At 50.1% G+C, this 25,008-nt stretch overlaps 1 protein-coding gene and 1 long non-coding RNA gene across 10 annotated transcripts in view; one reads left to right on the top strand and one right to left on the bottom strand.

Moving 5' to 3' along the window:
• EPS15L1 (epidermal growth factor receptor pathway substrate 15 like 1) overlaps nt 1–20,528 on the top strand; it is a 98,209-nt gene extending 77,681 nt beyond the window's left edge. For 3 of the 9 annotated variants that reach the window (XM_090289866.1, XM_090289868.1, XM_090289865.1), the window contains 4 exons: nt 2,685–2,817; nt 5,227–5,274; nt 14,733–14,938; nt 19,893–20,528. In XM_090289866.1, the coding sequence (XP_090145992.1) occupies nt 2,685–2,817; nt 5,227–5,274; nt 14,733–14,938; nt 19,893–20,039 (534 nt within the window). In that variant the 3' untranslated portion in view covers nt 20,040–20,528. Of the gene's footprint in view, nt 1–2,684; nt 2,818–5,226; nt 5,275–14,732; nt 14,939–19,892 lie in introns of those variants that run through there. The other 6 variants (XM_090289873.1, XM_090289870.1, XM_090289867.1 and 3 more) reach the window with 5 other exon arrangements.
• Nucleotides 20,529–20,534: 6 nt separating this feature from the next.
• Nucleotides 20,535–23,964, bottom strand: LOC150000048 (uncharacterized). Its single transcript, XR_016513622.1, has 3 exons — nt 23,760–23,964; nt 22,958–23,001; nt 20,535–22,244 (listed from the first exon to the last, which is right to left on the bottom strand). It is a non-coding gene; the product is annotated as an uncharacterized LOC150000048 (long non-coding RNA).
• Between the last annotated feature and the right edge of the window lie 1,044 nt (nt 23,965–25,008).

Here is a 25,008-nt window from a genome sequence, read left to right as displayed (position 1 = left end):
GGGGAAGGGGGAGAAATGGGAAAATGGTTCAGTGACTAAGAAGCATAATCGGTTGGTACAAAATAGACAGGGAAAAGTTAAGAATAATATAGGAAAGGGTGAAGCCAAAGAACTTATATGCACGACCCATGGACATGAACTGGGAGGGGGGGGGGTGGCGGATTGCTGGAGGGAAGGGGTTACTGGGCAGAGGGGAGCAAAGGGAATAAAAATTGGGACTACTATAACTAATTAATAAAATACTTTTTAAAAAGGAATGTTAGGGGTGGGAATCAGGGTGTCCAATGGGGTCAGCTGAGTGCACAGAAGCCTTTCTTCCGCCCAAGACTAATGTCTGTGACTAGATACCAGAGACAGAGAAGGCTGAGTCCCTGTCCCTGTGACTGGGTCTTAGAGGAGGGGCAGTTGCACAGCGCAGCCTTGGTGACTAGAGACAGGCCTTTCTCCCTACTTCTCCAGTGATTCATTGGGTCCAGCTTATCAGAGAAAACCACACCAATGTACTTTGGTTCCTGCTTTGTTTTCTGTCCCTAGGCCTGCCCCACTGGGGGTAGAATTGAAAGTGCCCCTTGTTGCCCCTCCGTCTCCTGCTGTGTGTAGCCCACCCTGCTCTGCGCCACCTCTCCTTGCGTTTGCTCGTTGAGGAACATGTTAATGGTTTTTCCTGTTTCCACGAATTCCTCTTGTTTCTACTGCAGTTAACCATCCTTACACGGGGCATACCTCCTGAGACCATGGCGAATGCCTGAATCTGTACATAGTACTGAACCCTATGATATTGTGTTTATTTCTGTAAATATACACCTTTCTACTTATAGGAAGCACTTTACTGCTTCTCTTTGTCACACTGGAATTGCCAGCATCACTACACTTGCACTTTCTGGCCATTGTCAAGTAAAATAAAGTTGGCTTGAGCACAAGCACTGTGATACAGTGACAGTCAATCTGGTCTCCAAGACAGCCACTAAGTGACTAACAAACTGGAGGGATCAGCTACAGTGTAGAGACACTAGACGAAGGGATGATTCACACTACTCAGAAAGAGGCACAGTTTAAAACTTACAAATTGTTTATTTCTGGAATTTTCCATATAATATTCTCAGACTACAGTTGACCAGGGGTAACTGAAACTGTGGAAAGCAAAAACGGTGGCTATGTATCTTCTTTCTCTACTTTTTCTAGTTATTTTCTGTTTTAGTAAAAGTGGTCCCCCACACCCATGGAAGGGGATCTCCTTTGGGGTGCCCGTCATGAGAGATAAGCCGGCCTGTCTGCGGCCGGCCATCTGTCCGCAGAGGTGTATTGTGCCCAGCGCTGTGTTGGTGCTCGAGGTGGGGTGCACATAGGTAGTCGCTGCTGCTGGAGGCACGGTCAGCGGGCACCTTCCCCGTCACCTGTGCTCACTTGCAGCGGATACAGAGAAGAGGAGGGACCCAGTCAGGTGGGATGTTGTGGAAGCCTGTTAGGGTGATGTGCTGATGGGAGTCTGTGGGACATCTGCAGACACAGCTGGCAGGAAGGGGTGTTGGGGAGTGCTCTGGGGGCAGCAGTGACATCCGGCCAGTCTCCGAGGAAGTAGAGGGACTCTAGTGGACTAGGTGGGCTGAGCACCCCGCTGGAGACCCTGTGTGCACAGGGGCCTAGAGATGGGGCACAAGGGGTTTCAGGGACCAAGGAATCTCAAGGGGGATGGAAGGAGGGAGTCAGCAGGGATAAAACCAAGTAATTAGGCAATGGGGAAGTGACGACAAGTGCTTGGAGGTTACCTGTGGGTATCAGGGCAATGCAGTGCTACCTGCCTGCCCATATACCTCTTATTTCTACTCAGCCACCTACCTACTCACCTGCCTGTCACCTCTCCGTACCACCCACCTACCTACCCAACTGCCTGTTGCCCCTACCATCTACCTACCAGCCTACCTGTCATTTCTACCTTCCTGTCATCTTGATTTAAATATACCTACCTCCTACCTACCTGTGATCTCTACCTATCTTCCAACTCACCCACCCACCCATCTTCTCTGCATATGTCTTTTGCTGGGGAGATGAGGTCCGATTTGGGTTTGAGACAGTGGGATGGTTTGCTGGTGAGAACAGGACTGGCAGAGACTAGGGGAGGGTCCAGGCCAGAGGGGATAAGAGCCCCACGGAGGCAGTCTTGGCCCTGCTGACGGGTGGAGGTAGGCCAGGTAGTCAAGAGTGGGCTCTGACCTGAGTCACTAGGTGGGCATTGGCCCCTGTTGGCACAGAGAGGATCTGGTGTGGTTCTGACCCTTGCCTGGAGCTGCCTATCACTGAATGAAGGGGGTGAAAGTGGGGCATGTCTCTGAAGTATGAGAAGGAGGCCCAGGGGACCCTGGGATCAGGAAAGGTATCCCTATGCAGGCAGAACAGACGTGTGGCAGGGTGCACCCTCCTATAACATGGTCCATCAGGGCCCAGGACTGCTCTCGCCTGCTCTGTGTCTTGTTGGCATGCCCCTCACAGGCCAGGGGACCCCGGCTATTGAGGGTGGAGGAAAGTTAGGGCTTGTGAGAGACCCCAGGTCCTAGTGGGGGCCGAGCTGCACAACCCAAAGGGTGGGTGCCTCACCAAGCTCTTGGTACTCAAGTGCTGGCTCGGTGAACGTCCGCTGCTCATTGTTAACAGTTATTTTTGCCTCTCTTTCATGTCCTTTCTTACAGCCCCCACCTTCTGGTCCTTTCACCTCCTCCTTTGGAGGGGCAGGATTCTCCGATGACCCCTTTAAAAGTAAACAGGACACTCCCGCTCTGCCTCCGAAGAAACCTGCTCCTCCACGGCCTAAACCGCCCAGCGGTCAGTACGCTTTCTTCTCTCGCCGCCGCCCACCCACCCACCGTCATAGGACGGTGGGGGAATTGAGGGCCCCCTCGTTCACCAGCCCAGAGTAGAGCTTTGCTGTGAGGTCTGCACACAGAACAAGAGGGCCTCTCCTCTGCCCAGTCACCTCAATCCACTCGTGATGTATGCTTGGAGCACGCCTCCCACCGCATCCTGTGGGCCAGGCTCTGTTCAAGGCCTGGGATGGTCTCCCAAAGGCTCAGGGCTCAGGGCCCTCCTCAGTGCCAGCAGAAATGCCATACAGCCCTTGGCTGAGCATGTGGTCGGGTCTCTGTGGTCCCTCTGGCCTCTTCACCCCACTGAGCTTTTCCCAGTTTGACTTAGGGTGGTCTAGGGGTGAGGGCAGCAACTGAGCCTGCCCCCTTGATCCAGTATCTCCAGACCAGTTAAGGACTCGGGGTGAGGCGTCAGAGGTGGGGTGTCTTGGCTGCATTTGATATGAGAGGAGGCAAGATGTTCCCCCACTCCCATCCCGGTATCTCAGTAGATTGCTCCCAGCAAGGGGTTTCCTGCAGACACCACCTTTCCTGGCTGTGGCTGGTGCTGCGGTTTCACTCAGCCTTGGCCTTGGTTCCCTCTGAGGATTCTAGAGACTTATAAGTCATGTGTGGAGTCCCCATGTGATAGATGTGATAGTCATAGGCCCACAGGCCAGGTACCAGACTCAGAAGCAGCAGAGGGACGCTGCAATTTCCCAGTCCCTGGACCCATCCTCGCCGACCTTCTCAGCACCCTGGCCAGCGCAAGGCTTTCCTTCACTGGCCTTCAGGCAAAGTCTCACCGACACTGTTTGTAGGCTGGGCGCTCCCTTGGGCCTGCTTCCTGTCCCTGCTCCTTCCCTCCTGAGCCTGCTCCTTCCCTTCAGTCTGCCCCAGGGGCTCCACTTCATGTTATCATTGCAGGCTCCTGAGTCTGTAGTTACAAGTGTCGTTTTTCCAAGGCTGGCCAGTCTTCCTACACCAGGTGCACTTGGTGGCAGGAACAGACAGAGGACAAGTTATTTTTAGAACGCTGCCTTTCCCCTCCTGTCATGGGGGCCAGGGCTTACTCTCAGGAGGATGAGCACCCTGTGCGCAAAGCCCAGTTTGTCCTCCTTGCAAGCAAGTCGTGAGAGAGTTTGACCATGGGCCCGGTGACTTTATAACAGTTTTTCTGTGAGCTCTGAGCAGAAACAGAGGCATAAAGAGATCACTTCTGTCAGCCACACATCAAAGGCATTTACTATAAAACGGGGGAGAAAAGCACAAACAACAGAGGAATTCCCTTCTATCTGTGAGAGGCCGAGTGTACTTTAGAGGCAGCAGCTCCCTGGGGACCCTCGACAGTCTGATCAAATAACCTCGAGTCTCCTCACTCCGCCTCAAAGACAGAAGCCAGAGTGTGTGCACACGCACACGCACACACACTGTATACACAGTTCTCACACATACCTACAGGCAAGCACACATTTGTACTTATACATGTGCATGTGGTCACTTATTGCTGGCATACATGTAGGCATGTTCACATACATCCACCCTTGCATACACACATTCTCACAGTGCTTGCATGCACCTGCATTGTGTACTGCACAGGTGCACACCCGCAGAACCTTGCAGCAGTTATTGGGCCTCGAGGAGGAACTGCTCCCCTCACCTGCTGCCAAGTGCAGAGCTTCATTCTCCGGATTCCTTGGAGTCTCTCACCCCAGCGTCTTCCCCTTCCTGGAATCAGAGCTGGCTCTGCCTTGGACTTGCCCTCACTGTCCCCTCCCTTGGGTCTCCCATCTGCAAGCCTACCAATCCCATCTTGGCTTCTTTTTTTCAATATGCCATGGACTTAGAGACCAGGGACCTCATGACCTCCTTGGAACTGCTTTCAGGGCTTGGGCTCTCTAGAGAGCTGTCTGTACCTTGGGAGGTTTGGGCTGTATCCCAGGGTCTTAGGCTGCCTTTGTTCGTGGCTTTGGGCTGCTGCACCTGTGCTCTTCCTTGGCCTGTAAGGTGCCCCAGATATCCTATTCACATCCACAGACCTTTAGGGGGAATTCACATAACTATTCTCTCTCCAGACCCTAGCAAGATCCACAAGTGAGTCAGGGCAGGCACTGTGATGCCCTTTATTTACCATAAGAGGAAAGGGAAGTGAGAGACGTCACATGGGCCACCCAAAGTCGTGCATCGAGGTGGCAGCAGGGCCAGCCCTAGACCTGCCGACCTACCTACACCTGGGCCTCCCACCCCCCCATAGACAGCTCTGATGAGAATCACACTGAGGTTCAAAGTTCTCTGGAAAACTGTCAGCTCACATGCAGTGTTTAATCTGTGACCAGCCATGATGTATCCACATAGAAGCCTAAATGTCTTGTCTGATTCTCTTACCTAGAAGCGATGGTCGGACAAAAAAGCTCTGCACTATATATGATACTCGGTGGTAGGTACCTACTGTGCAGTGGTTGTCATTTGAGCACTTCTAGTGGCTTTTTGCTATGATTTCATACTAACCTCTAACACTAGCTACGGAACTCCACATCAACCCAGCTGTTATGAGTTGCATTTTGGGACCAACATTTAGCAATTTGGAATGCAGAGGAAGGCGTCTGTCCCATGCTTCTTGTCTGGTCGGGGAGTTAAGTCCCAACTGCACACTGCATGGAGCAAGGCTACTTAAACCAGAGCAGCCTGGTGGTTCCCTTGTTTTAGCAGGACGGTCGGCCGAGGACTAGAGGTGGAAGTCCTGCTTAGAGCACTCTGTATGAAAACACCAGGCATGCCTCTTGTTCTCTTGGGTGCTTAGAATGGGAGGCAGCCAAGAGTATGTCTCGATCATTGGGGTTTTCTTTTCTTTTTTAAAGAAAAATAGAATACAACAGGTTGAAAGTAAGGGATGGAATGTGCTTTTCTGCTCTTCTTACTGACCTGACACTTTCCTGCTTGGAGAGGCTGCGTGACCAACATGAGGAGGTGGCCGCCGTCTCCTGGGAACGCTATGTGATCACACTCAAGGGCCTTCCTGACACGTGGCGGGATGGGGGGCTGATCCCTGCATGGCTCAGTGGGGAGCAGGGAAGGGGTCGCTCTGCTCCTGGGGGCCAAGCTGTGATCCTCTGGATATAGGCAGAGTGGACAGTCTAGACTGCCCTGTGATAGTGGTTTTTCTTAAAAACCAAACTCACACCTTCATACTTGCGTTCACAGAAACCAAGGTGACGGGACATGCTTTTCCAAAATCTCACTACCCTGCACACAACATGGGTCTGAGGTCTCCACTTTCCCACCTGGGGCTTGTTTGTCCCAGGGATCACAGAAGTTTCTAGAGCCTGACAAGTCTCTGCACCTGGAGTTGATGCTATGAGTGAAACCAGGACAAGTGAATCTGATGCTGTGCCCCTCAGCCACTGAGCTGCGTAAGATGCTAGGACCCAGACAGCTGGCTGGATGAGGCTGGTTTATGGACAGATGTTGGAGGGAGGGTCTGGGTTCATGTTCTGGCCCTGCTTCTGATCTCCCTGAGAGGCTTGGAGTAAGCGTCTTAACCCTGCTGAGGCTGTTTTCCTGCCTGAGCACAGGACCAACTCTGGCTTAGCAAGTGCCCATCGAAGTGGAATGGTCACCACAATGTGACATGTATGACGTGCATCACCCTGGGGTGCAGGACCAGAACATGGGATCCCCCTTCTGTAGGCTCCTTTCCCCGGGAAAGACGAGGGTTGGGCTGTATGTGCACAGGGTTTATTAGGGATCCTTTCTCCCCGCCAGGCTGCAGTTTAGCAGAACTTTTCACAGTTGAGTCAAGTCACAGCATGGTTAGCTGAACTACAAAGAGGGCTCCAGGGGCCTCTGGCAAAGCTAAGCGTTAATGCTCATACAGGACCAAATGCACGTTTGGGCCTGAGTCATGCATGGTGTTTGCATGCACTAGAGGCTGCAGTGTAATTGTTTTTTTATTTGTTCTTTTTAGCCTGATTGAGGTTTAATTGACATGCGATAAATGCACATATTTAAATGTCAGTCTGTGCAGTCTCACCTGGGAGCCTTGTCAAAATTAGGAGAGAGTTCTGGTGTCATACTCATGGGACTGGAGCAGCTCATGGCCATCTGCTGTCGACACCAAATCCTCAATTCTCTCTTGACCCCAGCCAGAAAATACACTCTTGGGGACTGTCATGTCACCCTCTGGGACACTTCACAGGGCATTGGCACTGAATTTTCTGTGCCTGGAGGTCTTTTCTAGAAAGGTCTGTCAAGGTATTGATTAACCAGCAGGTGCCTGTTTGGGGTCAAGAGAATTGGTTTCTTCCAAGCACATGCAAATCAGACGCCTCTGAAACCTGTCAGTTGGAGTCTGTGCACACACCTCCCTAGGTAAACAGTGTGTATTTTCTGCAACGGGCAGAGATCGAGATCAGTCAGAACTCACTGCTCAAGAGTTTCTAGGTAAAAGTTGTTGATTTGCAAAGGGAGAAACAGATTTTTTTCAAGTGCAGGAAATGGCTGTGTGGGTGTCAGTGATTGGGCCTCCCGCCCCGCAGCAACAGATAGTGGGACCCTGCGCCCGGCCCCACCCTTGCCACTTCCTGCAAGTGCAGCCCTGCTTTGCGGTTCTGCAGCACCCGGGTGACACCAGCTAGCACGCCTTCACCACTAACCAGCCAGTCACCTTTAACCTCTCCACAATTTAATTGTCCTTTTATTACTGCTAATGGCCTTTTCACCCCCAGAATAAAACCATGCACACACTTATAAGGTCTTTTTGCCGTTTTCCCACTTCCCGTAATCCTTGTGATGAATGCAGGCAAACAGGATACTATTTAACCTGCATCCTGTGTGATTCAAATGATTCTCAAAAAGGAAAAAAGAAAAAAATTTTCCCCCTAGAAAATAAGTCTACACAGGGAGACGGGCTGGGGGTTCGTTTTCTTGGCTAGTTTTCTGGTTGCCACCCACTCGTGGGCCAGCCCGCTTGCTTGGCAGTCACCTTGACAGTCCTGGAGGAGCTGCCACGTGGGATGTGGTCATGGAGGAAGCCCCAATTTCCTGACCAGTGCCAGCTGGCGTGTGCTGCCTCTCTCCATGTGTTCCGAAAGGCCAGGCCCGAGGCAAAACCAGGGTGGTCGTCCTTCACCCACGTGGGTCCGACCTCATGTTTATCACACAAGATCCACTTTTAAAATGGCTTCTCCATTTGAGCCGTGCGGTTAGCACCTCAGCCTTGAACTTAACTACTTTAATTCCGTTCCCACGATGATTTCAAAGAGATAATCAGTGGGTACATGTGAAGTTCTAGAAGGGGACAAGCGGTTCCCTGCCAGCTCGAGAAGCCTGGAAAATTTTGGCACAGTTGGCCAGCCGTTGGAGCCGCCTTTTCGCCCACTAGCAGGGTCTGTGCCAGGCTAGGTGTGACCCCTGAGAATGAGCACCCAAGAGCTGGCAGGACCCTGCTAACAGCAGAGGGAGAAATGTCATTTTACTCTCAGCCTCTTACAAGTAAAATGCCTGGAGATGGGCTGTTCTTTGGGTGAATTTCTGTTCTGCAAAGTTGACTGAGTTTGAAAATAGAAGCATTTGCCTATCTTTGCACACACCCACCCTCCTGCACCCAGAAGGGCAAATTGAGTGGGAGTCGAGTGACACAGTTGTCACCTGTTGTGCAGTGTGGTGCACATGCCCAGGCTTGGGATCCTTGAGCACAGAAGTCAGGGCTCAGCTGGCTCAGCCTGCTGGGATCCTGGGGAGGGGTCACAGGGTAGGGTGCATAGAACTCTCATCCTGTACCTGAGTGTGGATATAAATGGACAGGAGGCACTGCCCTGTCCCTGGTCCCCTTCCCAACCACTGTGAGGCCTTGTGTACATGCCACCAGCCCTCCCCCAGCTTTTTGGTTTCACCTACAGCAAGATGAGGGGGCCGGGAAGGTGCTGCTCCTGCTTTTATTGATGGAGTGAATATAGTTGCCCATTTCTAGTTTTTCTTAACGTTCAAAGCACTGAGTAAATACCCCCTCCTTCCACCATTGTCAACTAAAAGACAGCACGTGTAATTAATTGGGGGGGGGGGATAGTGATAGAGTGAGAGTTGGGGGTCCCCCATTCTGCTGCAGGCTCGCCCCACTCCTGAGCTGCCCCAAAGCAGGAGGAAGTTCCTGATGGGCTCTTCACTGTGCCCTCCAGGGCACACTTGCCTTCTAACTGCTCAGACCCACTGCGGGCACCTTGGTGACTCTTAAATGTGGGTATGGTGCCTCTGCCCTAGCAGAAGTGGCATTCTGGCAGCATCAGCGTAGCGTTCCTCTGTACGGAGGAACAAAGGCAGTGGCCCCTGTGGGGCAGACCCAGGGCCCCGCCACCTGGCTGCTGTGCAGCTAGTGTCTCCCGTGTCCCCAAGGCACCTGAGCCCCTGAAGGGTGCATGCAGGCTGGCAGAGTGTGTCGAAGCTGCAAGTCAAAGAACAAACACGGTTTTTTAAAAAGCAGAACTGTGAGACCTACAGTCTATATTGTTTTTGTTGTGAAGACTAAGGATTTATAAATTCATTTGTGAATCACGTAGCCCCCTCCCTGTTTTTGCTACAGAATTAATGTATCCCATGCCAGGTTTCTTATAAGTAAATGCCATAGTAGCCTTTCCTGGTCACCTTGAAAATTGTATTTCTCACCCCAAAGGGTATTTGTTTTTGGAGGACCCAGAACGCATGGCTACTTTGCCCTTCTTTTCTCTTTTCCTTCTGACGTTGGGTGACCCCACATCCACCAGGCTTCTCACCAGTGAGGTTTCCATGACCTCTACCCACCCCGGACACCTCCCAGAGGATGGAAAACACCAGTTGTGGGGGAGCCCAGTGGATAGTAGTAAATATTTGTTCAACTTTGCTCAACAATTCAGAACCAAACCTCATCCTGTTCCCTTCAATGCATTAAGCAGGTTTTCTTAAAATTCAGTAAATATTTTTAGTGGAAAATCTCAATGCTGTGATGGTGGGACCTCAGATTTTATCTGCAGGGCTGTGCTACTTGGCACGGCTTTGATCTGCCTCTTGCCTTCTCGAATGTGCAGCAGTGAGCGCAGGGCTCTTTCTGCAGGACTCCTCACCTGCAGGTCGGTGGGACAGTCCTGTGTGTCCTTGCCCTCCACAGCCCACCATTGTGCGAGCCAAAGGCGACATGCACATGTGTGGATGGAAAGCAGTCTTTGTCAGTAGGAAGTTCTCAAGTGATCCTGAATGTGAAGGGTGCTCTGGACAGCCTGGTTCTCTTTCTCCCCACTCCCCCCAGTTCACCTGTTTTGCTGGGAGTGTAGGGATGGAAAGGGAGGAGCAAGGGAATGAAGAGTGCCCCCTTCTAGCCACAGCTCTCCTGCGTCCTGTGACTCTAGGAAGCCTGGTGGCTGTGTGGGCGTCCCTTGTTGTATAGGATGAGTAACAGTTTTGTGAGGATCCCGTGTAGGATGAGTGATGGTAGTGTGAGTCCTGACTTATGTAGTGTGTGGCAGTTACATGGTGTCCATGTTGTGTACGGTGCGTGATAATTGAGTGGACATCCATGTTGGGATAAATGGCAGTTGTGAGAGCGTCCTGTGTCTGTAGGCTAATAGCTGAGGTGGGGCTGCTGTCCTAACCACAAACCTTTGTTTTTTATTTTTTTAGTTCTGTTGTTTTTGTGTTTATCTCTCGTCTACAGTACTACATTTTCCAACTCCAGTCCAGAATTTTGTAAATAGAACCAGCAAGTGTCTGGTTGGAATGAATACACTCATTCACACTCGTGTGTGTTTTTGATGCTTTTATTAATTAGATTTGTTGAGACTAAATATCCAAAACCTCTCACTGTCCTCCTGAGTTAAGAATTTCAAAAGAGAATATGCCTTCTTTGAGTTCTCAGTGCTCACAGTTTTTGAAGTTTGATGGGGGTGTGTGTGTTTGTGCTTTGTTGTTTTTCCATGCGCCAGCTCTCAGGACCCTTCCTGGCCAGGGTTTCCTGAAAAGCATGTTGGGAAAAGCAGAACTGGGACTTTCACTGCCAACACCTCATTCTGGAGTCACTGCGCTGGTCCTGACCACTTGGCCAGTCCTGGCTCCGGGGTATCTCTGGCCTTGAGAAGTTAAGAAATAGAAGAATTAAAGACATTTCTATCAGGGTGGAGCTGGCCACCAAGTTTTTTTTTAACAGCACACACACTGTGGTAAACCATCGGGTTCATATTGTTTTTGCTAAAGGCTGTCCTGTGTGCGGTTTCGGTGCACCGCTTGGGTAACTGTTGAAACTGCTGCGGTTTGAAATAAGCCCTATTTTGCCTTCTCTTCAATCTTGCGTCCCTCTCCTTTTGTCCGTGAAAACTACTCTGAGCTTTGGAGAACTGCGGTGGGTGCCAGGTCAGCAGCCTGCAGCCCTCAGGGGTCTCTCTTTCAGTTGCCTTCGGTCACTGCCCTCTGCTGTGCTGGGCAGAAATCTAGGAACATGACAGCAAACAAGGCATGCCAAGCACCCTGGTTAGCTTTTGTGCCAATTTTCAAAAGATTTTTGTTCTCTGAAACATGCCTCAGTCCCAACCCTTCCTTTCTCCTGGTACCTGGAACCGTGAAAGGGCATAAAACTACGTAATAAGTTTGCTCAGGGACATGGAAGCAAATTAAAGTTACTCTCATGTTTGAGATAAGCTGCACCTCAGAAAATCGGAAAAACGATTAAAGAGTTAGCAGAAGTGGTTACGTAAAAGCAGGAACTAGACCTAGAATTGTTTTAAAAGTGCAGCTGCTAAAAATAATGGGGATGCAGAGAGGGAAGTTTGGGCTCAGGGCTGTCCTGGCTCGTGTCCTCCGCAGAAAGCTTCTGTTCACAAGCAGAGTGCCAACCGAACCGGGAACACTCCCCAATTTTGCAAGTGTCGTGTACAATAATAATTCATCCTCATGCTGAAGTACAAAAACAGACACCCAAGAAAAAACCGTTGTTTTCTTCCCCCCTCTGAAAACAAGAGCAGTTGATGTGCCCTGGTTTCATATTAACACAGTCATGATTTCTAAATAACAACGGTTTCGGCAACAGCAAAACCAGGCACGGGCAGTTCTTGATGTGCATGATGCTTTTCATCTCCCCACCATCTCTTTGCTTGTCAGAAACCTCAGCTTCAGATCCCAGCGGGCTAGATCCTTTAATGCCCTCTGCCCTCCCGCACCCCGCTGCCAAAGCAATTTAAAAACAAAAATCAAAAACCAAAGCAGGGAGAAACTTCTTAATTGAAAAGAAGAAAAACACAGAAGTAGGTGAAATACCTGGGTCGGCTGACCTCTTTATTCTGCTCAGACATCTGCCCTTTGTGATCAGCCAGAAGTCATGCAGCTGCCACCCTGGACTTGCCTCTGGAACCAGGGGCTGAGCTCTGCCCTGCGGCTCTCAGCCTGTCTCCAGCAGACTCTTACTTTCTCACTGTGTTAGAATTCTACTGTTTGATCCATCCTCATTTTAGTTTTTGGTAAAACGTTAGCCTGCGAGTGCGCCAGTGAATATTGCTTTTTCTTGTGAAGGAGGGGAGCAAGATCTCCTTTCTACACTCCTCGCTTCTCAGAGCAGTTGCCCCAGAGGGTCTTGAATCCCTCGGGAGGGTCCCATGAGCCTGTGTGGTAGAGCCTGGCCCATGTGTACCCCCGGAGGGCTGGCTGGCCCCAGGGACGGAGCAGGATTTACTGGTACCTACAGTTTGCTGAGCTCCACCACCCACATGGAGCTGACCCTTGGGGACCCTTGGGTGTGCTGGAGGCTAGACCAGGACAGAAGTCAGTGTCATGGAAGGTGACAAGGCAGTGGGTGAGCCTGCAGGGGAGGAGTGAGCCATGGGGCAGGTGCCGGGGAAGGGAGAGGTGTGAGAGAGACTGGCCAGGCTGTGTGCAGCACAGGGCAGTCAGGGCAGTGGGAGCGGCTATGAAAAGGAGATCAGGCGTGGCCAGGCCATGAGATCAGCACTTGTTACCTGTGTGACCCAAGCCTGCGTCCCCATCCTCTGGACACTGTCTCCCAGGGCACCTCTGCCTGTGGGCCTGGGGGTCCTCGCTCACACTGGCACAGTGCACAGATGAGAGCTGGTCTCCCTGGGTCCAGAAGTGGCTGCAGGTGCTCCAGGACACACACGCGTGCGCAGTGCACACACAGTCTCCCAGAGTGCCTTGTATGAGAACGCTTCTGTTTAGCTGTGATCAAACTTTGGGTGGTACCACGTGGGGCTTGGCACTCTCCCCAAGGCAATTCTTCGGGGCTTTAGGACCTCTGAGCCAACCGTCCCACAAGAGGACCTGCTGTGTGTCCTATCCTGTGGGTGACACCTGCGGTCCTCACACTTTGACGCTGCTCTGCAGTGGGGAAGGGGTGCAGAGGGTTGGAGGAGCCTACATGAGAGCTGGGACAGGGAACTCTGCAGATGCTGGATGGGGGGGCCTGTGGAGTGGCCCGAGGGGAGGGAGCCCATGTGTATCTGAGCACCTCTGGCAGAGCAGAGAGCTGCAATTGGGGTCCTCAGTTTCCTTCGGGAAGTTGTAGAGTCCCCGGCAGGTCTGACTTCCAGGCAGTAAAGTTGCATTGGGCTGGCTCCCACCCAGGGACCTGGAGCATCCCTCAGTCTCTCAGAAGGACCTGCCCGGCATCAGAGCTACACATCTTCTCCATGCCAGGGGACATGCACAGCTTCTTTGGTAAAAGGCCAGATAATCAGTATTTTCGGCCTTGCAGGCCTTATGTTCTCCATCCCAAGTGCCCAGCTCTGTTGTCATGGATGAAAGCAGCTGAGGATTGTAAACAAATTGGCACAGCTTACTGGCATAGGCAGGTTCAGGGGGAAGGAGGTGTTGCTCAGGCCCTGGAGAGCTGTCAGGGTTAGATTAGGTGGAGTCCAGTGTGAGCTGTAAGGGCCTTTGGGATTTGTCATGGTGCAAGGTGGGGGTGCATGGGCCCCTCTGTTGAGTGAAGCTTCAGTCATTGTGTTTCTTTCCACTGTTCTCAATAACCTGGCCCACAGATCTGGCAGATCCCAGGGTCTCCCATTGCCAAGCAGGCCTCGGGAGACATCTGATTCCTCATGGAACTTTCTGGCAGGTGGCAGGACTTCTTGGCAGAAGCCACCTGCCCTTGCCACCCCACCCCCACACACAACCATTGTCTCTCAACCTCATTTCCCTCTAGTGCTAAACACCTCTCTCTCTCTTTCTTTGCCCTGCTGGGTTTGGCCTTGCTGGGACCCAGGCCCTCTCTTGGCAAGAGCCCAGAAAGGCCCAAGCCCTGTCCTTTGGAGTCACCAGTACCAGAGGGACAGAAGCAGGAGCTGAAAAAGAATTTGCACCCAGGGCAGCAGAGCAGGGGTTCTGTCTGGTGAGGGAGAGCTGCCTCCAGACCCTCACAGCTAACATGGTTAATTTTACACCAAAGTGTGAAGTGAGTCCTCCCCCCCTTTAATTATAAATGCCCCCCCCCCAAATCTTTTTGTTGTTTTTGGAACTCTGCAGTGTATTTTTGTGCTCAGCCAGGATTTTTTTTTTTTGTTTTTACTCAGCATGATAGTGAATGTTGCCACACTGAAATGAATCACTTTGGAACATTCCCATGTGCAAACTTTAAAGACAACTATAAATTTTAACTGCAGTGGGTGGGGAGGGGAGGGCGTCATCTGAAGTGGTTTTCTGGTATCACCCACAAACCGTTAACCCTGGATAAAGCAAGAGATCCAGCAATTTCCCCTGGCGCTTGGGCTCATCCCACGAGCAGCATTCCAGATCTTTCCAGAAAAGGGGAAAAGATGTCCCAGTGGGCACCTAACCCCCAGCCTCCTCAGTCAGGACTCTGTTCCGTCTGTGGTCAGTAACTTGCATTTCTTTTTTTTTCTCCTTTTCTTTTCTTTCTCCTAAACTTTCCAGGTAAAAGTACACCTGTAAACCAGCTTGGTTCTGCAGACTTCCCCGACTCCCCCGATCCATTCCAGCCGCTTGGGGCTGACAGCAGCGACCTGTTCCAAAACAAAAGGGGGTTTGGGGACCCGTTTAGTGGAAAAGATCCATTTGCTCCCTCCTCTTCAGCTAAGCCTTCTAAAGCCTCTTCCCTGGGCTTTGCAGACTTCACCTCTGTAAGTTGAGTTCTCTGCCCCCATGCCACCCCTCCCCCTCCGCTTGCAGTTTCTTTGGGGCTATTGTGTTTTTTTTTGGCTTACATCTCCTGGTACCTCATGTCACTGCCCATGTTATTTATTCTGTACTGCTGCTTTCTGTAAGAGAAAAGTGTTTCCCAAATAAAAAAAATGCTATGGTTTGGATACTCTTATGATGAAGGCACATGTGCCTCTAGCATGGTGGCCGAGTCTGGTGGCTGCATTTGTTCGTCTCTGTCTTTCCCTTTCCTGGTCAGCTCTTGTTTCTCTCGCCCAGAGGTGGTTGTGTTCATTGATTTTTGGAAGCCAAGTTGTCAGACACTTCTGAAGTATGAAAACAAAATTGCAAAAGTTACGTTAGGGTCTCATTGTCCTCCAAAGGTCTCTGCAAGAGTTGTCACTGTCCCACCTCGGTGTGTTTTATGCAGCAAGTACAAATGGAAGAATCCAGGCAGGGTGCATGAAGGGAAGAGCAGTTTGGTTTTTTAGAAACTTTATTTCAGTTACCAGCTCTGATAAAAAGAGAAATACAACTACTCTAACACTCTCCTTTTGCAAAACAAAACAAAAACAAAAAACAAAACCCCCAAAAACCCAAATCCTCAAAAAGCCACTTGATAAATTCAGATGCCTTTTCAGAAGCTCATCCAGTAGTTTGAAAATCTGGCTCTGTTTCTTGGTGTGAAAAAATTCTAGATTATAAAACGCTGTCACTTTAGGGGGTTTTCAGCACCCTCAGCAGTACCCAGCGTCTTATTCTTAGACAACTTCAGAGTTTGTCTTCCCAGAATCGGTTTCACTGTCTGTTGTGCACCCATGTTTTAAAAAAAAGTCTTCTTCGTTCAAATTTGTCAAGTACCTTGTTTCCTGGTTAGGTGTGACATGCATTATTTATAGATGCTTTGACTCCTAGTATATCCTTCTTGAAACAAGCTCTGCCACCCAAATCTGTGCCCCGTGAACACTTCATTTGTTTCAGTGCCCAGCTATCCTGTGGCTTATTGAAGCTGCCCAAGACGCTGTTATGTTCCTGGCTCTTGGTGACCTGTAAATATTTTACAACTGCAGTGAGCTCAGTTTTGTTGACAACCTCTGCACACTGTGGATGTGTACAAATGGAGACATTGTTAATAAAAGCCAGAAACAAAACCAGCTTTATCTATAGTTTCTTGAATAGCACCACGTTTGTTTTTTTCAGTGGAAAAAAATTAAACGCTGATGAAAAAAATAGAGCCATTCACGCATGACTCAGGTACTCTGTTTTGGGCAGGGCAGAGGGGTGAGTGGATTGAACGGCAATGTGAAGAAATGACTCTTCTCTTTCTGAAGTGCATAGTTCTATTTCCTGTGTCCCCCCGCCCCGCTCCCCTCCCTGACGGCTGGTTTTTGGAAAACATTTTTTTAAAAACACACCCACATTTCAAGCTATCATTTGGCTCAACACTTCTGGTTATTCTAGAATAGTTGGTAACTTTGATTTTAAAACACTCCCGGTATTTATTCACCCTCATTTCCAGGTGCGGACCCTGATTATGCCCAGTTGAGTTTGCAGCCCTGTTTTCTGTTTCAAATCATCTTCCTACTTTGGGTGCCCCAGTTTTTCCGGAGGCTGGCTGGAAATCAGTGAGATTCGGCCCCTCTTGTGGGGTGAGGTGGAGAAGAGACAGGACACCTAACTAGTTTGGTTTGTCCGCCTCAGTTATACCATAGTCCAAAAGCATGGCTAAAACTTGTGTTTTCATGGCCTCTGGAGGTTCAGCCCATCAGCCAGTGGTTTCAGGGTTCACTGGACCTTGATTTGTGCTAACTCAAAAAAGGCCAAAGTCAGTTTCTCTGGTTTATGTATTTTAGCTCCCCCAGTAAATACTGAGGGGTCTCTAACCACACAGCAGACTGACAGCATGACTTTCAGATTGGATGTTCTGAGTGCCGCCAAGATGTGGCATTACCTGTGCAAAGACAGCTTGGTGTGTGTTGGAGTTCAGACGCCAGTGTCACGCACGCACACCGTCCCCCTTAGGTGCCCTGTCTCTGCCGCCCTGGAAACCTCTAATTTATGAGCCCCAAGTTTCCATCAAAGGGTTACTTGTGCCGGTTCATGGGAAACCTCTCTGAAATTTCTTTAAAAACCAGCCTTTCTGTCTCACGCAAATCTGTTTATTAGGAAACAGCATTTATAGGTTAGCAAAATGACCCTTTTTTCCGAAAGCCTGCACTGCGAGTGGAGCAAACATCAGATGGAATAAGCTATGTGTTGTGGAGTAAGTTGGATGCAGTTTCAACCTCAGAATGAGTGAGTTGATGGGAGGCAGCTACAAGTGTCTCCTCAAGTGATGTAGCAGCAGTGCGTTAGATGTCTCAGGGTGCAGGTGTCGTCCCCAGTGAGGAAGGGCATGCAGGCTTCATGTGAGGAGGAGTCTGAGTCACTGATCAATAAGCGCCCTGAGCAGGCACCCTTGGGAAGGAGCCTCGGAAGGGCAGTGTCCCCGTGCCCCATGCCCCATGCCCCATGTCTCAGCCCTGTGATGGCACCAAGAACAGTGAAGAGATCAGAGCTGCTCACAGGCATCCCGGGTTCTGGCCCATTGTGTGACACCTCCAGGTCAGAGGACTAGCGAATAGCCTGGTCCAGGTGTCTCCACCAGGACCCAGAAAGGATTGCCAGCCAGTGTGAGACGAAGACCCCCTTACTCTAGTTCTCTCTCGGATGACCCTGTCCACGGTGCTTCTCCAGTGTGTGTAAACCACATGCTTCATGCAAGTCTCCACGTGGGGACCTAAGCTGGCCTTGAACCAGTTCACTCTGAAGACTTCTGGAACGTTCCTATCTGCATGTTTCATTTGAAAATGCAGACCCTTGAGCAGGTGGCTGCTCCGAGACACTCGGGTTGAACAGGGACCATGGTGTGGCCTCAGTTCATCACTTGATCCCTCTGGGCCTCGGTTCTAGGCTTTGATTCATATAACCCATGCCATTACTCATCAGGCCCCAGCCACCTCTGCTTGGGCAGACAGGGCAGGGTCCCTGTCATCCAATCATCCTCTCTCAGCTCTCAGCAGCACCCTGGAGTCATTTCCACCAGGATTTGTTGTTTTTTCCTTGTTTTTCTCCTGTGGAGGTGTTGGAAAATTCCCCACAGAGTGTAGGAGGTGCTGGGTCTTATCTGTGACCAGTGGTGGAAACACAAGGGGTGGGGACCAATTTTCAGGGATGCCCATTCAACCACTGAGCATTTTTCTGGACAGTTTCTCTAAGAAACTCAAACTCAACCTTTCCTCCCAGGACAGTGCTTCATGCTGACTCCTGAGGCCAGGCTGGGAGAGGCCCCCTGGGCTGTCCCACCGCTTCCTCCAGGCCACCTCTGCTGCAGATGAGGCGCTCTCTATCCGCCCCTGCCCGATTCCCTGCCTGGCTCCCCCACCATCTGGCCCTGTCCCACCCCTACACCAGCCATGGAACCGTGAAATGTTCAAAACTGCCTATTCTATCACCCCACTCGCTGGTCCAGGGAGCCTCTAAGGGGGCTCTTCAGGTCTTTTCTGAGGCCTACAAGCTCATTTCAGGGCAGCCCCTCCTACCCCACCCTCAGTTCTGGCAGTGCCAAGGTTGGGTGCTTGGTCCCTTCATACCCAGAGCTGAAGATAGACCCTAGATGTCTGGGTACTATCCTGTACCCCAAATCTTCCTGCAGTGACAGCTGACAGCCACCCTACCTGCCCCCAACCCAAGGAGGACTCGGACTGTGTATGAAGAAGTTGCTGTGAATTCCTGTCACACTTCCTTTTCCCAGTGCCCAGGTGGCACTTGAAAGCACCTCCACAGGAGCCTGTGTTGGATGGGGATGGTCTTATCTGTCTGCTCCCATGAGCACCTGTCAGAGGGCCAGCCTGCCTCTTTATCTCTGGTGTCACCCAGTGCTCGGCCGAGTTGGTGCCAAGAACAGAGATGCTGGCCAAGGGAGGCCAGGGCTCTGAACAGGGTCCATGGGGCCAGAGGCGTCTCACCAGGAAGTGGAGCAGAGTGGGGATTTGGGGGGAACCACGCCGGGAGAAGAGCGTGTGAGATCTGGCTCTTCTTTCTTTAAAGCCAAGGGACCTCAAATGGTTTGAAATCACCTAGCTTGGGATCAAAACCATTTTCTCCTTTGTTTGAAAAAATTATTTTTAAAAAATTGAACCTTTCGGAGAAGGACCCCGGCAGTGAAAACCTCATGGACTGAATGGCAATGTAAATGCCAGGGCGCTGTCCTGAGCAAGCTGGTGCGACACTGGGCAGGAGGAGATGCTGCATTTCAAGACCGTTGTCTCCACACTTTTGGCCTCTAGACCCCTGTATACATTTGAAATGAGAGCTCTGTTCAAACCTGGCTCTACAGTCCCCGTGCCTGTCATCCACCAGCATCAGCAGCCTGTCATCAAGGCCCAGGTCTTGTAGGCTCACTGTTTGGGGTTCAGGGGACCTCTGCTCCCTGGTGGCATTTGGGTGCCCCACCAATCCCCAGAGGAGGCCGAGCACGGGCTTCTCCCGCACTCATGCAGTCTCACAGACAGGCCTGGGGGACCGCTGGAGTTCTCGCAGTGTCCCCACACTGTTGTGTTGCGTTGCCTGCTTCAGCTCCCCTCAGGGGACAGCTGGCTAGTTTCTCTGAGGTCCAAAGTGGTGATTAAGGTCAGACTCAGCCCTGCTTCTCCATGCATGTGACCCCTTCCAGACTGGGTGTTAGGGCTGGGGTGTGCATGTCCCCACCCCACCCCCCAACCAAGATCTAGGCTTCTGGCTTTTTCTGGTTCTTCATCCCAGCCACCATGCATCCCAGCATTGTGTACCGTTCCCTGCGCCCTGCCCACCTTTGACAGGACTTGTCTGGGTCTCCTCCCCTGCCCCTGTGTACCTCCCAGGCCATGTAACCCAACCTTCCTTTTTCCTTTGCAGTTTGGCAATGAGGAGCAGCAGCTGGCATGGGCCAAGCGGGAAAGTGAAAAGGCGGAGCAGGAGAGGCTGGCGCGGCTGCGGCGGCAGGAGCAGGAGGACCTGGAGTTGGCCATTGCGCTCAGCAAGGCTGACATGCCCGCTGCCTAGGCGAGGGCCACCAAGCACATGCGCAGAGGCAGGAGTGCCCTGGGTGCGGGCTTTCAAAAGGAAAAACTCCGAAGTCTGTATATGCACACACACACACACTCAGCGGTCCCTATTTCATGTTGTGACTCGCCACAGCCACTCTTAGGTCAAAGACTCGCTGGTCACAGGGCCTCAGGCTCTGGGTGGCTCATCCCAGGTGAGGAAATGTGACTCACTCTGCCAAGAGGCCTGGTAAAACACAGGCCACCGCCACCACCTCTCCACTGTGACATCCCTGTCTGGTGACAGTGCCCCACCTGGAATGAGCAGAGGGAGCGTGCAGCGTCTCCTGGCCTCCACACTCTGCTCATAACTGCTCTGAGTTCCAGTGCCAGGGTGCACCCACCCTGCTGCCTCCCCGGCCTAAGACAGACACCTGCGATGTATGCATTCATTGTATAAAAATTAAGTTTGAATGATTAATATAAAATATTTTAATACAAAACACAAGACTCTTTTTCCCTTTTATTTAAATGTTGCTCTCCTTGCATTAATGTCTATACGTGATGTCAGGCAGACCAGCCCCACAATGACATCAAGAACCAGGCTGGGTGCTTCTGTTTAAGTCCTGTTTGAGTGGATTCTAGGACCACAGAGAAAGCTCATTTTCGAAGTTTCCGTGGGTTGCCCTGTCCCCACAGGGTGCAGCCCTTTGTCACCTCACCGCTGTTTGAAGAGGATCCTGCCACAGTTCACCTGAGGCCTGACCTCCATGAGGGGCGAGGCCATGGAGCGGCCTGCTCACTGTGAGCTTGAAATCGGTACACTGGGACACAGGAGAATCCCTCTGGAACACTTCAGAAGCCTGGATATAATTATTGGGATGACCTTAGGACATGCTGAGGACATTGCAGACTTGCCCCTGCGTTGCTTTTCACTGTCTCCAGGCAGACAAACCGGCTTCTCTCAGGTAAAGATGATGAAGATTTGAACCTGAGTGACCTGAACACGCCCTTGGAACAGCCTTTATTCAGAGAAACCTCGACCCCAGAACTGCAAAAAGGAGGTGACATGCCAACCCCAAGACTAAATAGGCCCAGAATGTTCCAGAATCAGCCTTTATGGAAATCAGGGTGGGCACAGCCCCAGCCCCACCCGGTCAAGTTAGAGTCCAGAAGCCATTCTGAAAGTGTCTTCTCAGTGTGCTCTGTGCCTGGGCCCCAGTATCTGCTTCCTCCCCTTCCTTCCCCAGCCGGGGCAGGGCCTCTGCGCGCAGGCTGTCAGCTGCCTGATTCCAAATGCTCCGTGCCAGCAGGAGATCATCCTGAGAGGTACCATTGACCCTCCATGTCTGCAGATTCTGCATCTGCGGACTCAAGCAACAGTGGGTAGAAAATACTGGGGAGGAAGTGGCGCTGTTGCTGATGTGTACTGTGTAGCTAGATCCTATGCATGCGTTTGTGCTGAACATGTGCAGACTTTTTTTCTTGTCATTATTCTCTAAACAATAGTGTGACAACTGTTTACATACCATTTACATTGTGTTAGGTATTATAAATAACCTGGAGCTGACCTAAAGCATATGGGAGAATGTGCGTAGGCTACATGCAGATGCTGTACCATTTTACATAAGGAACTTGACCATCACGGGGTTTTGGTATCTGTGGAGGTCCTGGAACCAATCCCCTATGGATAACAAGGGACCACTATTTATTTGCTTGTTTTTGCACTTTAATTTTAATTTTCAGACCCAGTTTTAGATTTGCAGAAAAGTCACAGCACAAAGGTACTACGAAGAGTTTGCATAAGGCCTTCACACAATTTCTCCTATTTTTAACATATTACATCTGTATGGTACATTTGTTACAGTTAGGGAACCAATACTGAGACGTTATTATTATCTAAGTCCATACATTACTCAGACTTCCTCAGTTCACTCCTGCTGTGCTTTTCCTGTCCCAGAATCCCACATTACACTCAGTCATCATGTCTCCCTAGGTGCCTCCGGGCTGAGACAGTTTCTGGGCCTTCCTTGGTTTTGATGACCTTGACAGTTGAGGAGCATTGGTCAGATGTGTAGCTTGTTCCCAGCTGGGGTCTGCCTGGTGTTTTTCTTGTGGTTGGTTACCCTGGGGGAACAGGTGTGGGGAGGCCCCTTCTCATCCCATCATCTCAAGAGTCCATGTCATCAGCACGATTGATCACTGCTGATGTCAACCTCATCCCCTGGAGACAGATTTTGAAAGACAGCTTTTCAGACCCACTTGTTTTGCTACGTGGATTCACCTCAGGTGATAACTCACGAGATTGAAAGGGAGCCCTAAATTGAGGTTTACAACAGGTTTAGCGGGGCGTGGGGATCAATGGGGCAATAAGAGTCTTGGGTAATCTCTTTTCCAAGTTTCAGTGAGGGGCTTCTGAGGTTCTGGAGGGGATGGGGCTCCCTGGTGCCTACGAGGTGTTGGTGCAGTGGCGTGGGTCTGGAGCCTGGTGCGAGGCTCGTGGGCTTCCTGACCTGTGAGGTGCCCCCAGTGCTCTCTGGAAGAGTGAGCAGCTTCCAGAGTGTGACTGGAGGTGATTCCTAAGGCTTCCTCCTCCTGGGGCAGAGCCACCAGAAGAGATCTGAAAGCTCGGTGCCACGTGCGCCTACAATCTTAGCCCCTTAGGGAAGGCACCCTATCACCTCTCTCCAAGGTGCCTATAGCTCCCTCCTTGAACATGAGACCCACACTGTCTGTCTGTTGCAAACCTTACAGTTTTCAGAGCGACTCAACTTCTATCATTTTGTTCTAACTCAGAGCAGCCTTGTAGGTGGGGAGGATGGGGTGTTAACCCATTTTCCTGATGGGAAAACCAAGGCGTAGTGTTGGCTGTCATGTGCCCAGAGCCCCAAAGCCAGCCGGTGGTGGTGGCTCAGCGTTTGAGGAAATGTGACTCACCCGGCCAGTCTTAGAAAAGCTGTGTTTCTTGTTGCCTGTTGCTTCTTTACAAAGCCAGGTACCCAGAAGAGACACAGAAAGAGGCTCTTTACGTCTTAGAAATGGGAGACCATGCAGCGAATTGAAGACCACAAGGTGAATTGAGAGAGTTCTTACCCAGGGAAATGGGATGGGCTTCAGGGGACACCCCAATCCCTGAACGCACATTTGTATATTGCAGTTTGTTTTTGTCCATGACGTTTTCATCCAGCTCTTAGAGATTCCCAGACCCCCCAAAAAAGGTTATGAGTCCATTTTAAATCTTGTTTCCTTCTTCCCCAGCCACACATACACACAGACATGTGTACACACACATCTGCTGTGTACGTAGTCAGCCTCAAATCCACCAACCCACTCCCACTCCCACAGGCTCTATTCTGCCTCTTTCGTGGCAGAGAACACTCACACCCTTGCCTGAGAAACAGAGCATCCAATTTGAAAAACTGTTATGAAACTATCCAAACATAATAGCAGCAAGAAGAGCACGAGAAACCCCACACCCGTCACCCAGCGTCAACTCTCATTTTGATTTTGCCACTTCCGTGGCACCAGTCCCTTTCTCCCTTTCCTCCTCTCGGCAGATGTGCCTTAAAGCAATTTGGTCATGATGTCATTTTCGTCATGCAAGTTCAAATACGTATCACTAAGAAATGTGGCACCTTCCCCCACAACTGTGCCACGATCACACCTAACAAAATGAAAAGTAACACCCTCTTTCTGTCAGTCACAGACAACTTTTGATTTTGTAATATCATTGACTTACTGCCATAATGGTTGGAAGCCTTTGTCCCCTTAGGAGGTGATGAGCCCCGGCTCCCACCTGTGGCAGCTGGCTCCTCTGGAGGTCCAGTGATCCAGCTCCAGCTGCAGTTGGACCACAACCCAAGGGCTTGGGATACCTGGTCTTAACATCACTTTGAAAAAAGAATGATTATCTGCAACCTCCTCCAAGTAAATGAAATCATATCTCCAAAGTTATTTTCATTTGAAAGTACACCCAAGTTCTGGAACAGTTGTGGAAAGCTATTTTTAAAACAGGAAACGTCTGAGAAACAAAGAACCTGCCTCTAGAAATAATGGAGTAAATATTTCTGCCCTCTTATCAGATCTGGTTCCTTTGAAACACGGTCCTTTTTTTTTTCTTCCCAAAATTTTCCCCAGTCCGAGTAACCAGGAGCTGTACAAATTGTATCATGAGCTGTTGTTGGAAAAATATAAAGGGAAATGGAAATGTGATCCTTATCACAAGCTTATTCCAAAGAAATGACGTGATGTGGGCTTGCCGGGTTCAGTTGTGTTTATGTTTAGTGGGTCTTTAAATATCTCTTTGATTTGCTTTCTGTGGCTGTGCTGCGTGCGTGCCCTGATGCACAACCTTGGGCACATGACCTAACCTCTCAAGGCCTCAGTTTACTCATTTGGCTGAGAAGATTGGACCACACCATCAGTGAAGCTCTTGAAGTCCTTAAGATTATTATTCAAGTTTCTAGGAAGGCACATATTTTAGGATTTCAGATAATACAAAAGAAGAAAATGGAATGGCTGTCGTCATCTGTGCTAGCCTCGTCTTTATTTCACATATTTTGTCCACATATAGACAACACTATTATAATATAATCATTAAACTTGCTAAGAGACTACAACTTAAGTATTCCAACCACTAAAAAGAAAAAGATAATGATGTAATGTGATAGAGGTGCTAACTAATGCTACAATGACAGTCATATATACATACATATATAAATGTATCAAATTAACATGTACACCTTAAATTTATGCAATGTTACATGTCAAATACATTTCATTAATAAAATATTTTTGTTCACTCTTAATAACCATTTGATAGCTAAGGGAGAAATGCTAGTTTAAATACATGTATAATATAATACATATAATAAGTTATATCAATATTAATAGTACATAACATCGATATAATTATATAGTTCTATAAACTTGAAAAACTTGTATATTATAAGAAATACTAGTTTAATAAATGAACAAAATATGACTTT

Source organism: Furipterus horrens, unplaced genomic scaffold (assembly GCF_987537825.1).
Source record: "Furipterus horrens unplaced genomic scaffold, mFurHor1.1.pri manual_scaffold_10, whole genome shotgun sequence".
Taxonomy (NCBI): Eukaryota; Metazoa; Chordata; class Mammalia; order Chiroptera; family Furipteridae; genus Furipterus; species Furipterus horrens.
Note: the sequence above shows the minus strand (reverse complement) of the source record. Positions and strands in the feature narration are given on the sequence as shown.